Below are 13,037 nucleotides of genomic sequence, written 5' to 3'. Positions count from 1 at the left end.
GTGGATGTTGTGAAGAGTTCAGCCATGGCAACAACAACAAAAGAAAAAACAAGAGAAAAAAAACAAAGAGTGATGAGGGTAAACATGCAGGCTGCAAGACCTGTTCAAAACATACCACAGTTTTTTATTTATTTGTTTTAGAAAAGCAACCACTGATGCAGTTCTTTGTGCGGTGGATGTTTTTCTGGCGGCTGCTATTCTCAACCTCAGGCTACTTGCCAGAACTGGGAATTACACCCCTTTGAACCTGTTGTTGTATATCCGTATTGTTAGCCATATGCACACACACGTGGGCTAGTTAAGCCCTCACTTATACCAATATATAATCGGTGCTTGCTCTGGTAATAAAACATACTAGATTTTTCATTTAATACGATGACTTTTTATTTTGCTTACAGCACACTTTCTAAACAAAATGAAGAAGCTCAAGAATGCACTGTTATCAAGGAAATGCTGCCTTTGTTTTTTTGTTTTTCTAGGACACCATAACTGCTAACAACAGTAACAACAGTTTCCATCTTTGCAGTAAAATTGTTATACAGGAAATTCTGGGTGAGCAGCCCTAAATTTGTATGTTAAAGCCCCAATAAAGGCACCTGACTTTAGAAAATCTCCCCTCCCTGATTGTACTATTGTCTCGTGCTAAAATCATATGATCCTGAAGTCAAAAACTCCCACGTGAGTGACGGGTTATACATGTAAAAATTATTTTTCAGACCCAACATACTATCACACACAGATCCCACTTACATCAACCTCTTGACTATGTAATATTTTGATAAGAAAATTAAAACTGCACACACATGATAAAAATAATCATACTGCTGAGTCAAGAGCTTGGCAGTCTCTTTGTAAGACTGAGCTACAGGGTGACCTGCTAAACTAGAGGCCCGATTTCTTCTAAATCACGTGACTTGAAAGAAGAAACTGCCATGTAATTCTCTCATCTGACCAGGAGGTGGTGTTGTTCGGAGTGGATAGGCATTTCTGATAAACCATCCTAGATGTGGGAAATCTAATTCTAGGTTACTAGTCTCCATGAACCTTCTCCCGGTCTCCTGTTGCGTGAGCTGCTGTGTAGTCTTTTGGCACTTTACAGTAAGCATGGTACTTACAAAAAACCATCTGACAGCCTCACCGTGTTTTTCTTCAGTGAATCAGTTAGTTTCTATTAAATCATTTGCTTTGTGAATGAAAACACTGGAGTGGAAAGGAACTGACAGACAACAGTCTAGTAGATTTATATCAGATCAGGCAGATGATTATTTGTGTTTGTTTTAGACTCTCTAGAGTGCCAAATGGGTGGTGTGGATCAGGACTTAGATTAGTTGTAAATCACATAAATGACCTTAGAACTACTTCTTATTAATACATATGCATTAAAACAGAGAAAGAATTATGCACATGTTTAGTTACCACGATGGTGGACAGAAAGATATATGTGACATTGTCTTAGATAGGGAACTTTACTTTAGAAACATGTTTTTTTTTTTTTTTTTTTTTTAAAGCTTATTGATTACTCAGGGTTTTAATCATGGTGTGGTGTTGAGCTTAACCTTTAGCACAAAAAAACACATCCCAACATACCAGTGAGCAGCGTGAAAAATGATCTAACAACACACTTCCTTGTGGTTTAGCCTCTCACACAAAAAAGTGGCGGGTTGTTTTGGTATGTTAAGGTGAGTACCAGGCACTCGAAGCGCAGAAGACTGCTACTCATCCAGCTCTGGTTATACGGAACAAGTAAAAATCTGAGAGTGAGGTCTTGAATCTGTGACCCTGTTGGGATGTGTAACTTTGTTTTAGGTGTCGCACCATGTAATGAAGCTGATGCTGTGGTGCTGCAGAAAGACGTGAACCACAACTTAAACTTCTCAAGGTTCAAAAAGTCATTCAAACTCATAAGGGTGAGCACATGTGTGATGAAAGCATGTGCACTTTCACAGTGAGCCAGTTATTGAACATGCTTGTTGCACTATGATAATATGAATTATTGAATTCTCTTTAATGTGAGAAACTTAAGGCAAGCTGCAAAGGAACATATCACTGATCTGACCCAGAATACCTGACAGACAAAAATGATCTGCTTTCAACTCTGGTGATATTCAAAAACATTTAGTTTGTGGCTCGTCTGCTCTGTCCCAGTCATCTGTGTGAATCTGTGCAAGCATGTTATCTACGTGTGATCCTATGTGATAACAGAGGCATTCAGCAACACAGATTTCATGAAAAGAAGACAAACACATACCAAAGGACAAGCATTGATATGTCGTGACATTACACACAGATGAAGCTGGTTGTTTTTGAAGGGCCCTGTTGTGTAAATGTTTTGTCCTGTGATGGTATGGACAGGTTTATGTGCTGCTGTGTGTCTTTGCAGCAAGAAGCTTCCTGTAACTATAATATCAGCACATGAAAGCATTCTGGCTTGTGTTTAAAGTAGATCAAGTGTCACTGACCCAGTTTAGAAGGTTTGTTTCCTGTTTTTATTGCAGGACTTTTATTTTGTTGTTTTGCAGCATGATTGTGATTTAAACTTTCTTTGTTTAACTATCATGGTCTACTCTTCTCTACATACATTCATGTATATATAAAAAAACTGCACAAACAGGTCAGCAAGCAAGTTGGGTTTCAAAGCCAGATGATTGATTTACACAGAAACCACAAGGCTTCCTTTTCACAGGCCATTATTAGAGCAGCAGATAAGTCGCAGTTAAAATAATGGCCTTGGCGCCATCTAATGGATTCTCCAGAGTGTTTGTGCATAAATGTTGTCCTATGGTGACATCTGGTGTTCACTTATATACTTTACATGCCTTAAGTTAACAGCTTTAGTTTAGGATCTAAAACCTAGAACTACCCACCTCTAGGCTGGTATATCACAAACACAAGTATTAAAATCACTTAGGTAAAATAAATAAATAAATAATAATAAAAAAAAACATCCAGGCTCAAAGTATCTATATACTGTGGTGTAATGTAACTAAGTACATTGGGTACTAAACTACTTTAATCATGTTGAAAACAAAAATATTCACTTTATGTAATTCACATGGAGCGTTCTGACTATTTGTCTTATAAGTACTTTGACCCTTTTGATACTTATACACTTGTAAATAAGTGATATTTTCTAAGCAGGGCATTTACTTGCATTTGAGTAGCCTTTTTTACTTGAGTAAGTACTCTGGATACTACACTAGATGTCTTATCAGATAGTTTAAAGTATGAAAACCGATATACTTTTATTTTATGAGGTCACTTTATGGTTTAGACACAGGGTGGAGGAAGTACTCAGTTACATTAGTTTAGTCTGTAAAAATGTGCAATACTTTATAAGTTGCTATCTCTCTCTAGAGAGAGAGTATTATATATATATAGTATAATAATTCTCTAGTATTTAAAGACATCAAAAACATGCAGCAGGAGAAAAATACAATATTTCCATCTGGAGTAAACTCAAACAGTCAGTAGTCACAGAATTTCCTTTTCCAAACAATCCTGCAAAGTGCAGGAAAGCCACTCAAAAGAAGAACACTGAACAGGCGTTTCTATGGCTGCTTATGAATATTTATGACTGGGCTGGGAACCGCTGGATCCCAAGACTCGGGAGTAGGATTGTCAGTACAGCCCCCTCACTTTAATCTTAAGTGAGCCTGAGCACAGCTGCCTACTCTCAGGTCTTGGAATCTAATGTTTTGGCAATTACACAATGTGCCCAAAATAAATAGCCATTTAAAGCATATAGGCGGTGGATCAGCACAGAACAATGTGAACTACAGCCTAAACATCGCGTATACAGTTATTTTAAAAACAAACAAGACACTACAAGGGAGAGCAGTGAAACAAAAGAGGCTGCAGTCAGTTCGCCATATGTTCAGTCCAGCCTACATTTCCGTTAGTTTCATTTTGGTTTTCTTAGGTTCTCAAAACTAAAGAAAAGTCAAAAGGCAAAATTACTGCGACAGTGACTTCGAGATCGTCTTAGAAACACGATTAGAGATCAGTTAGGTTTTGTACTGCTTTTCAAAAACCACCTTTCATGAGATTATTTCTTAAGATCTCCATCTACGGCTAAACGGTGCAGGGCCACAATCTACAGCATATAGTTAAAGAAAAGACTCACCTCATACTGCGCTTCCATTATGTTGTCCCACCTGGAGGTTATGTTGTCAAGGACCACCTATCCAAAAACGCAGGGTCACTGGACTGAGAGTCAAACGCTTGGTTATCTGTCGTCATTTAGTTTCACTTTTATTTTAATCCGTCAGCAACGGCTTTCCCAGCAGGCCTGGGATCAATTTCCTCCTCCAGTTCAAACTGGAAAAACACACTGGAGGAGTGTATTAATAAAGTACTCCTCTTCCTCTTCTTCTTCTTAAGGCATGTAGTGCTGTTTTTAATTAGAGAACAAAAGGATCCCAGATATTTACAGGGTCTTCTTGGCAGATCTGCTTTGAAAGTGAAATGACTGTCTTCCACGGAAACAGGTGACACATAGCTGTGGTGCTTCCCCAGACATTTAAAGCGTAATGAACGGATGTGATGTGAACCCCACAGCCAAGTTACAGGAGAAAATAAAGAATATTATGAATCCTGGGCCTGGAGTCTTATAGGCTTTAAAGTGAAAGCAGTTTCTCATTGGTTTATTGTTGCAGCAACTTGCCCACACAGGCCTGTCAAAAGGCATCCAGCTCATATTGCAACCCTGCAATTGTTTCTGCTTGTTTCCAGGTGTTGTGTGTTGTTTTTTACTTTCTGTCCACCCTTCTTAAACAGATGCCACACGTCCTGAAAAACGGGCTGTCATTCAATCAATTGACTGTTCTGGAGCTTAAATGTGTTTGGTGCTTATTTCTACATATCAGACAATGAACGTGTCTATTTCCATCTTGTATAAAAGTTAATGGACTGTGCGAACACAAGGAACAACTATAGAGATAAGTCATTCATTCACTTATCATGACTGAAAAAAACCTGATATGTTGTATTTGAAATTGTATTAGAAAGTTGTCAAACTAAAACCTACACACTGCCTGTTAGATACTAATGAAATGCCTCGATTTAACATTAAACATGTATTACTGTATGTTACATCTGTTATCAAATCACCTGGATAAATGCTTTAAGATGCAAACAAAGGTATGAAATGCATCACTTGCCCACTTGGGGCAGCTGTGGCTCAGGAGGTCGAGCAGGTCGACCATGAGCCAGAGGGTTGGTGGTTTGATTGTTCGAGTCACTGTGTGAGCGAGTGGGTGAACGGACAAATAGTGTAAAAGCGCTTTCAATGCATTTGAGTGTAGAAAAGACCATTTACCTTTATTTACTGTGGGACTGCAGTCTGTGGCCATAAAAAAACTTGGACTCTTTATTATGATGATCACACCTGCTCTTCTCATTTTCAGTTTCTTCTTCTCCTGTGTGAACATTGAGAAATGATTTAGAAACAGTTGTCCTCTAAAACTCCTCATTCAACTACAGTTTGGAACAGCATCACACCTTGTTGCACATGTAACAGCAACCAAATAAGTGATTAACACAGAGGAACGAGTTTACAAGCTGCCTTACCAGAGATGTAGCATAAAAAAAACAAAAAAGGTAACGAGTGACCAATTAATACTGTTGTCTGTCCTCTCTTCATTAAAGTTAAACAAAGCTGTCAATCATTAAAACTACCTGCACTGACATTTGCATTTTGTTAATTTCTCTAAATTACAGTGGCATAAAAAGCTTCTCCTGACTAATCCTGTGATATTCAACCATTTCTAATGTTGATCATGAAGCACAGTGGAAGCTTTTTGTTTTAACTGCCAGTAAACAAACAATATGTCCAGTGAGTAAACTCACCTGCGTATCTGCAGCGTTTGTGATATGGTCTCTGGCAGAGTCTTCCCAAAAGTTTCTGGAATAAGACAGCACCAAAAGTGGCTACGCTGCCCATCGGTATGTGTGGGAATACAGAATTGACAGAAAGAGCCTCCAAGTCATTTTACAGGTTCTGTAGACAGTTCTGATAAACTGGGACATAGATCAGGCCAGCAGGGAGTTGGCTGCTGCAGGCATCGCACCCGTACATTTAACAAATCAAAGAAGAATTTGACAAAATACTCCTGAGACTCAAGTTTCTGGTTATTTTACACTCAGTCTGTCACGCTCAGGCAAAGTCTTGATCCATTGTTGACAGCAAGAGAAAATATTTGTCACTGCAGAAACTTACAGATGATGGTACTCGACTGAACTATTTCAGCACCCACCAGCTATTTCTGTTCATCCTACCTGGTTATAGTTGGGCCATTACATGTACTACATACAGCACCTGCAAACAAAAAAAAAAATCAGTATTGAGTAGTGAACCCAGACTGGAAAACATACCCAGTACAAAAGCAATGATATAGTTGGAATATCACCCAGAAGCCATGAAGAAGAAAATGAAGCTGAAAAGTTCCCAACCTGGGTAAAATACCATACCAATAAATAAGAACCAGCGTGGTAAAGCGTGCCAACCTCCTTCCACACCTGTGAAACAAATGCAGTTTATCACTGAACATGTTACACGTGTTTGTTTGTTTTTTTACAACAAAGATCCAAATTGTGCTGTTTGTGTAAAACATTCAAATCAAATCAAACCTTATTTATATCCTTTTTGATACAGATCAACGTCTTTCACTGTATTTTTGTTTACATAACAAACCTGTGAGACACCTGGCCTGAAATGCTCCCACTAGCTCCCCAGACAGAGTTTCTCACAAACCAGGTCCCACTGAAAAATCAACACATTTGTCAGTTTTTTCATTACACAGCTACTAATACCTTTTATCTGACATTGTGATAATTAATTGAACCTTAAATTACATTTTTAAGTAGTGAAATATTTGTATTAATAAAACAGTAGCAACAGTAGTACATGGAGTAGTAGCACTACTGTTTATTAGTGGTACCATATACAGTATGTTGCCAGTAGCCTAGTATTTGAAGCAACGTTATCAGTCATAGTAATCTCACAGATAGTATTTTCACACCTAGCAGAAATGGCAGTGGTTTTAAAAACCTTAATACTAGTACTGTTTTCAGTACTGTTAGAAAGAGTAACAGGTGTATAGCAATTGCCACACATTTGTGTTAACAGTATAGAGGAGCAGAATTATAAATAATTCATTATATGAAGATATGCCTATACTACATCAAACACAAAACCAGTGTAGTACTTTGAAAGCAGAAAAACTGCATTTATGTAAGCCATGATGTAGCTACTACTAAATGTGATTTATCTCTTTATTCTGTATTTTATTCAATTTTAAAGGATTCAGATTAACAACTATAATAGTAAACCTTAAAGAAGAAGAAGAAGAAGAAGAAATACTTTATTAATCCCCAAGGGGAAATTCAATTGTTATTTCTTGTAAAGCAATCAGTGCAAGTTTTGCTTACCTCATTGACAATGATGGACTAGTAAATTGTTTTTGTTGTATGTCCACACATTCAGACAACTCTCCACGGGAATTTCACCGACCTTCAAGTGCACATTTAGGATGGTTTTATTTATTTATTTATTTTCTGTCAAACTCAAGTAATAAGAAAAACATTTGTTATGTAAAATGTGATGCAATTAAGCAATTCTTGGGAGTAAATCATTTTCACGGAGGTGAAAACAGCAATAAAGCATGTCATGGTCCCTTCCAGTTGTTTATTGCACACGGATGGTTTAACAATAAAGAAGTCATGACCTTTTGCTTAGTTGCTAATTTGTGATCCTTCATACACTATCACAGAGAACCAAAGTCCTGGTGCATAGCAGCACATGAGGAGGTTCATGGAGTAGACTATATGAAGCATGCAAGTTTTAATAATGTATATAAAACTGTTTGAGGCAAACCAGAAGCAAATAAGTTCTCAACAAACACAGTTTGAGTTTGGTTCATATTTAATATTTTAATGTTTTGTCTGATAAAAATTAAGAGACCAATCAGAGATGCATGCATTTCACCTTCATACAAAACTATTTTTCTTTGCAACATTTCTAGAAAATATTGTTGAATTAACTAAAAATTTAAAAAGGAATAAAAAACTAACAATTCATAGGGATTGCATTTTTGGGCCACACTCCATGTTTGGAATTGTATTTTCCAGATTTAAAATAACTTTAAAGCAAAAAAGCTAAAGAAGGCCATTCAGGAAACTACAAAGTAAGAGTCTGCGCATCAGACTTGTCCCCACGTTGTATAGATGAGTTGTCCCTTGCACCATTTTCGACATATTTCAGCTTTTTGAGTCTACTGCACAACCTGTGATCGAAAGACACCAATATTAAACATGCCAGATGATCAAATTACTAAAACCACTGTACCTTCTAGGTTATTAGTACCATACTGATGTGACTGCTTGATCTTACCCAATCTAAAACAATGTTCTAATAACTTTCCAGAAAAATAAATGAGCTTCGGTGACCTGGGTGAAGCGAACTTACCCTTGACATTCTTGCATCTGCTCCACTGTTTCTGGAAGAGCTTTGTTGAGGCTCTCCGGAAGGAAAACGTTGACCACAGAGGAGGCAATTGTGAGACTTCCCATGACAACATACGGTAGAACCTTATTGTAAGTACCTGTAAATCAAGAATAAGCAATGCTTTTGACTAAAAAGAAAAACATTTGTAGATTTATACACACTAATTACAGGAGTAGAGGTGAAGAAGGTGGAGGATTTTAAGGACCTAGGGTCAACAGTCCAGAGCAACAGAGAGTGTGGAAAAGAAGTGAAGAGACGTGTGCAAGCAGGTTGGAACGGGTGGAGGAAAGTGTCAGGTGTGATGTGTGACAAAAGAGTGTCAGCAAGAATGAAAGGAAAGGTGGACAAGACAGTGGTGAGACCAGCAATGTTGTCTGGTTTAGAGACAGTGGCACTGAGACAAAGACAGGAGGCAGAGCTGGCGGTAGCAGAGCTGAAGATGTTGAGGTTCTCTCTGGGAGTGACGAGGATGGATAGGATCAGGAATGAGGACATCAGAGGGACAGCTCATTTTAGATGTTTTGGAGAAAAAGCCAGGGAAGCCAGATTGAGATGGTTTGGACATGTTCAGAGGAGGGACAGTGAATACATTGGTAAAAGGATGCTGAGGTTAGAGCTGCCAGGAAGGAGGCCTAGAGGAAGACCAAAGAGGAGGTTCTTGGATGTAGTGAAGGAGGAGGACATGAGGATAGTTGGTATGGGTGAGGAGGATACAGAGGATAGGGTTAAATGGAGGCAGATGATTCGCTGTGGTGACCCCTGAAGGGAGCAGCCCAAAGGAGAAGAATTATCCTTTGCAGCCTTTTTGTTTCCATAGATGCCTCCAGCATAAAAATGCAGTGACTACGCAGCAACTTTACGAGATATGACACTCATTACCTAAATAGATGACATAAGGAGCTGTAATGCTGCCAATGCGTGCAGCAGAAGAGCACAGTCCCATGCCAATGTTCCTCAGCACAGTGGGGTAAATCTCAGCCGTGTAGATGTAGACAATGCTGAAGGCCATGGTGAAACCAAACTTCCCAGTCATCTCTAGAGCCACAGCAACGTACTGAAGGGCTAGGGTGGACAGAGACACAAAACTTCTAAAATGATTTCTGAAACTATTGTGTGCTCTTACAAAATCAAAATGAAAACTGCGGTGAAAGTTCTGTTATTTTTGTTTACAATAACTTTCTTGAACCAATTTCCTACAAATGCACTGATCTGAGGCTGCAGTTATCAAGGGTAAAAACATCTCAAGTCTTACTCCGAGGGATGAATTGGATGAGCAGAAGAACTCCTCCTCCAATGACAAGGAACGATGACAGAAGAACTCTTCTTGGACATTTTTTTAACAGCCAAGTAGAAACAATATAGGCAGGGACCTCAGTAATAGCTGATAAAAAACAGTTCATGAAGGGATTTCCACTGAGGTTGGAGGTGTTCAGGGATAAACCAAAATACCCAATATTTATTGCCATCCTAAAACAAGAAAAATGTTATTTGTAGTAGAGTAAATGACATGAGATTCTACCAGTTTCTTGTTGATGTGATCTGCAAATAAACCTTCACCAGAAAGTACCAAAGTCTTCTAATTGTGAATACGGTAATCATATTTAACATACTCACCACAGAATGAGACACATCAGTGTGATGCATCTAATGTTCTTGGATTTCAGAACATCAAGCATGGTAAATTTCTTGCTTGGAGGCATAGCCTGTTGCTAAAAAGCAAAGCAAACAAGATTATTCATGTGGTTCAGTTTTCCAGGATTGCACAGAGAGGATTTCTGAAATATTTTATGACCGGATTGAATTGAGGAAAGGAAAACTAATTGAGTAAAATATGTCTGAGTGGTCTATGCAGACACATTTTTACATTTACTTTACAACCATTATAATCAATTCATCAAGTCAATTAGGTGTCTGTTCTGCGAAGACACTGTATAGTGCAATAATAAAATGAATAATAAAATGTGAGCCTCACCCCAGTTTCTTTAAAAATTACAGGTGGTGCTTCAACTTTATTTTTCCTTGCAGCATCTCTGATTATGGCCTCAGCCTCCTCCACTCTTCCTTGAGTGATCAGCCACCGAGGAGACTCTGGAATGAACCTGCATGATCGAGTTTAGGTTTGTTATTGTCTGCTACTGTGCCGACTGTTGGCACATTATATCCCGGCACAAAATATTAGCTTAAAAACCAATAACAGTTTTGTTCAACATACCACCACAGTGGGATGTAGACCACAGCAGTTGTGGACAGAACAGCAAGCAGAGTCCTCCAATCTCTGATGGCGTATGCAATCCAGGGTAGTGTCATGTACCCAATGCAATAGAAAAGGAAAGCCCCAAGAGTAGTGAAAAGCACTCGCATAGTCTTACTCAGCAACTCCGTTCCTGTTCAAGACACCAAATTGTTAATGACAAGCATGAAGATAACCCAGCACCACAGTATTTGTGCAGGTGAAAGAATATCTGAGATGTTTTTGAAATTAATTTATAAAAGTCAGGATGATGAAAATTGTAAAATTCTTACCTAGAACAAAAGCAGAAATATAGATGGATATCTGGGAGGCTCCAACAAAGAGGAACATGACACAGAACATCCTCCATGAATGAGAGAAGGACTGAAGCAGGACTGAGACACACTGTGCTCCAAGAGAGATGAAAACAACTTTCTTCCTCCCAAACCTGAATGGAAGCAGATATGTATTTCAACAACACATTGCCTTTAGGATACTTAATAAGGGCATGTTTGATTATTTTGTCCCAGTTCCATCCATAATTTTAGGATAATGGAGCAGCAGTGATCCCAAACCTCCAGTGAGTTTTGTATTGTTTTTTTTATTTTCTATACTTGTTTTGTACAGTGCATTGACACATTTTCTGTGAATAAATTGTAGTTAAAACTGAACAGAATGTGCTTGACAGGACAAACCAACAGCAAGTGAAGACCTACAACATATTGTATATATTATTTATTTGTACAATGTCAAGACACTGTGTCCTTGTCCAGTCTGTCTACAAAGTTCTTGCTGAAGAACCTAAATATTACAGAGGGTTTTATAGCATGAACCCAAACAAAAAAAAAAAAAAAAAGTTGGGTGTAACAAATTCAAATCAGCATTTTAGCAACAATTATTGGTAGGTAAAATGAGGGCAGTTGTAAATTTGCCTGAATAGGGACATATTAACATGGTCCCTTGAACATTGCCCCTCACCCCCGAGTTCTCAACCACTGGGTGCACAGTTTTCACAGCTGCAGAAGAGCTAAATAGTTAAACACACAAGCATTCCTCTCTGTGAATGCTTTTCTACAACTAAAGCTACACGACACTGAGGTCTGTCAGAGCTGAACCTCCACATCTAACAGAAAATACTCTGCAAGGATGTACAGGGTCAGCAACTCTACACTACCTACTTCAGGCAGCTGGTTGTCTCAATTTCAAGCTCATAAATAGTAATCACATAAATATTTGGAGTATTTACACTAAATTTAAATTAATGACACCTATAGGGAAAAAATAACTTATAGTACCAGAAAAGACATGACTTGGGACTGAATGTTTTCAGCCATTTAGATATTTGTGTAATCACTACCATAAGATTAAAGTCAATGTAAGAGACCTTTTCTATTTTAGTGAAAATCAAATCTTTCTTGGTGAAACTCAACACTAGATGGGGCTGTTGTCATTATAATGGCAGCTAACCAGGTCTCTCCTGTAACATTCAGTTCAGTGTGTAATCATCATGAAGAAAGTGCATCTGGTGAAATTTCACTGAGAAGGATGAAAAACCTGTCAGAAAGCTGTCCTGAGATTAGCGATCCCACGAGGTAGCCCACAAAAAGAGTTGAGGACGCAAAGGGAACTTTCCACTGGTTGTCACAAACAAGGTCCCACTAGAAAAAGATGTGTGTTACATATTATGTAAACAAACAAAAAGAAAGAAAAAATCCAAAAAAACACAACTGGAAATGTTCAGAATTGAAATTTTCTCATGACTAAAATCTTATACAGAAAACACACACATGTGCATTCAACTGACCTCTGTGACTATGTTGGATTGGTAGATTTCCTTGCTGTAGTTCCATCCATCCAAGCATCTCTCCTGTTCCAAGTTAGTGAGGTTGACATCCTTTCCAGGAATAAATCCTTCAGCAGAGAGGTTTCTAACCACATCAAGCCTATATCTGCTGCACTGGCTCCGTACCTCTTCACCGTCAACAACCATAAAGGGAACAATGGCATTTCTCCATTGCTCAGTCAAGTTGACATCTGGAATTAAGCAGTGGTGTTTTGGAGCTGCTCCAACAAAGACAATGTAAAGTCCGTTGAACCCAGTTGAGACAAAAACTGTGTTTAAGAGGAAGAATGTGGTCCAGAAATAAGGACCAGTCTGTCCGAGGAATGCAGTGTTTTCATCATAGTCTCCCATTCTTTATAAAATATACCCGGCTGCTCTTGAAGCAGAAAAATCTAGTATGAGATGTGGTATCCCACGTAAAGCATTCAGCTTAGTACCAGAGTGGTGGGGTTGAGCTCTCT

The 13,037-nt window shown here is 38.4% G+C and overlaps 1 protein-coding gene across 1 annotated transcript; it reads right to left on the bottom strand.

The window, feature by feature from the left end:
- Positions 1 to 8,066: 8,066 nt before the first annotated feature.
- On the bottom strand, positions 8,067 to 12,984 carry slc22a5 (solute carrier family 22 member 5). The gene is made up of 10 exons (XM_026329386.1): positions 12,538 to 12,984; positions 12,288 to 12,391; positions 11,027 to 11,181; positions 10,716 to 10,887; positions 10,476 to 10,602; positions 10,118 to 10,212; positions 9,756 to 9,970; positions 9,383 to 9,565; positions 8,465 to 8,600; positions 8,067 to 8,282 (listed from the first exon to the last, which is right to left on the bottom strand). Exons 1-10 carry the CDS (start codon positions 12,925 to 12,927, stop codon positions 8,177 to 8,179), a joined length of 1,683 nt encoding a protein of 560 aa, XP_026185171.1. The 5' UTR covers positions 12,928 to 12,984; the 3' UTR covers positions 8,067 to 8,176.
- Positions 12,985 to 13,037: the final 53 nt, after the last annotated feature.

The sequence above is a fragment of the Mastacembelus armatus genome, chromosome 14 (assembly GCF_900324485.2).
Source record: "Mastacembelus armatus chromosome 14, fMasArm1.2, whole genome shotgun sequence".
In the NCBI taxonomy this organism is placed as follows: Eukaryota; Metazoa; Chordata; class Actinopteri; order Synbranchiformes; family Mastacembelidae; genus Mastacembelus; species Mastacembelus armatus.
This window is presented reverse-complemented; position numbering and strand designations above follow the sequence as displayed.

Excerpts from the sequence above, each read along its gene's own strand:
- slc22a5 (XM_026329386.1), bottom strand. The coding sequence starts at position 12,927 with ATGGGAGACTATGATGAAAACACTGCATTCCTCGGACAGACTGGTCCT. Across the intron at positions 10,888-11,026 it reads TATTTCTGCTTTTGTTCTAG|GAACGGAGTTGCTGAGTAAG; the intron begins GTAAGAATTTTA and ends TGTCTTGAACAG. Across the intron at positions 10,603-10,715 it reads GTCTACATCCCACTGTGGTG|GTTCATTCCAGAGTCTCCTC; the intron begins GTATGTTGAACA and ends TCGATCATGCAG.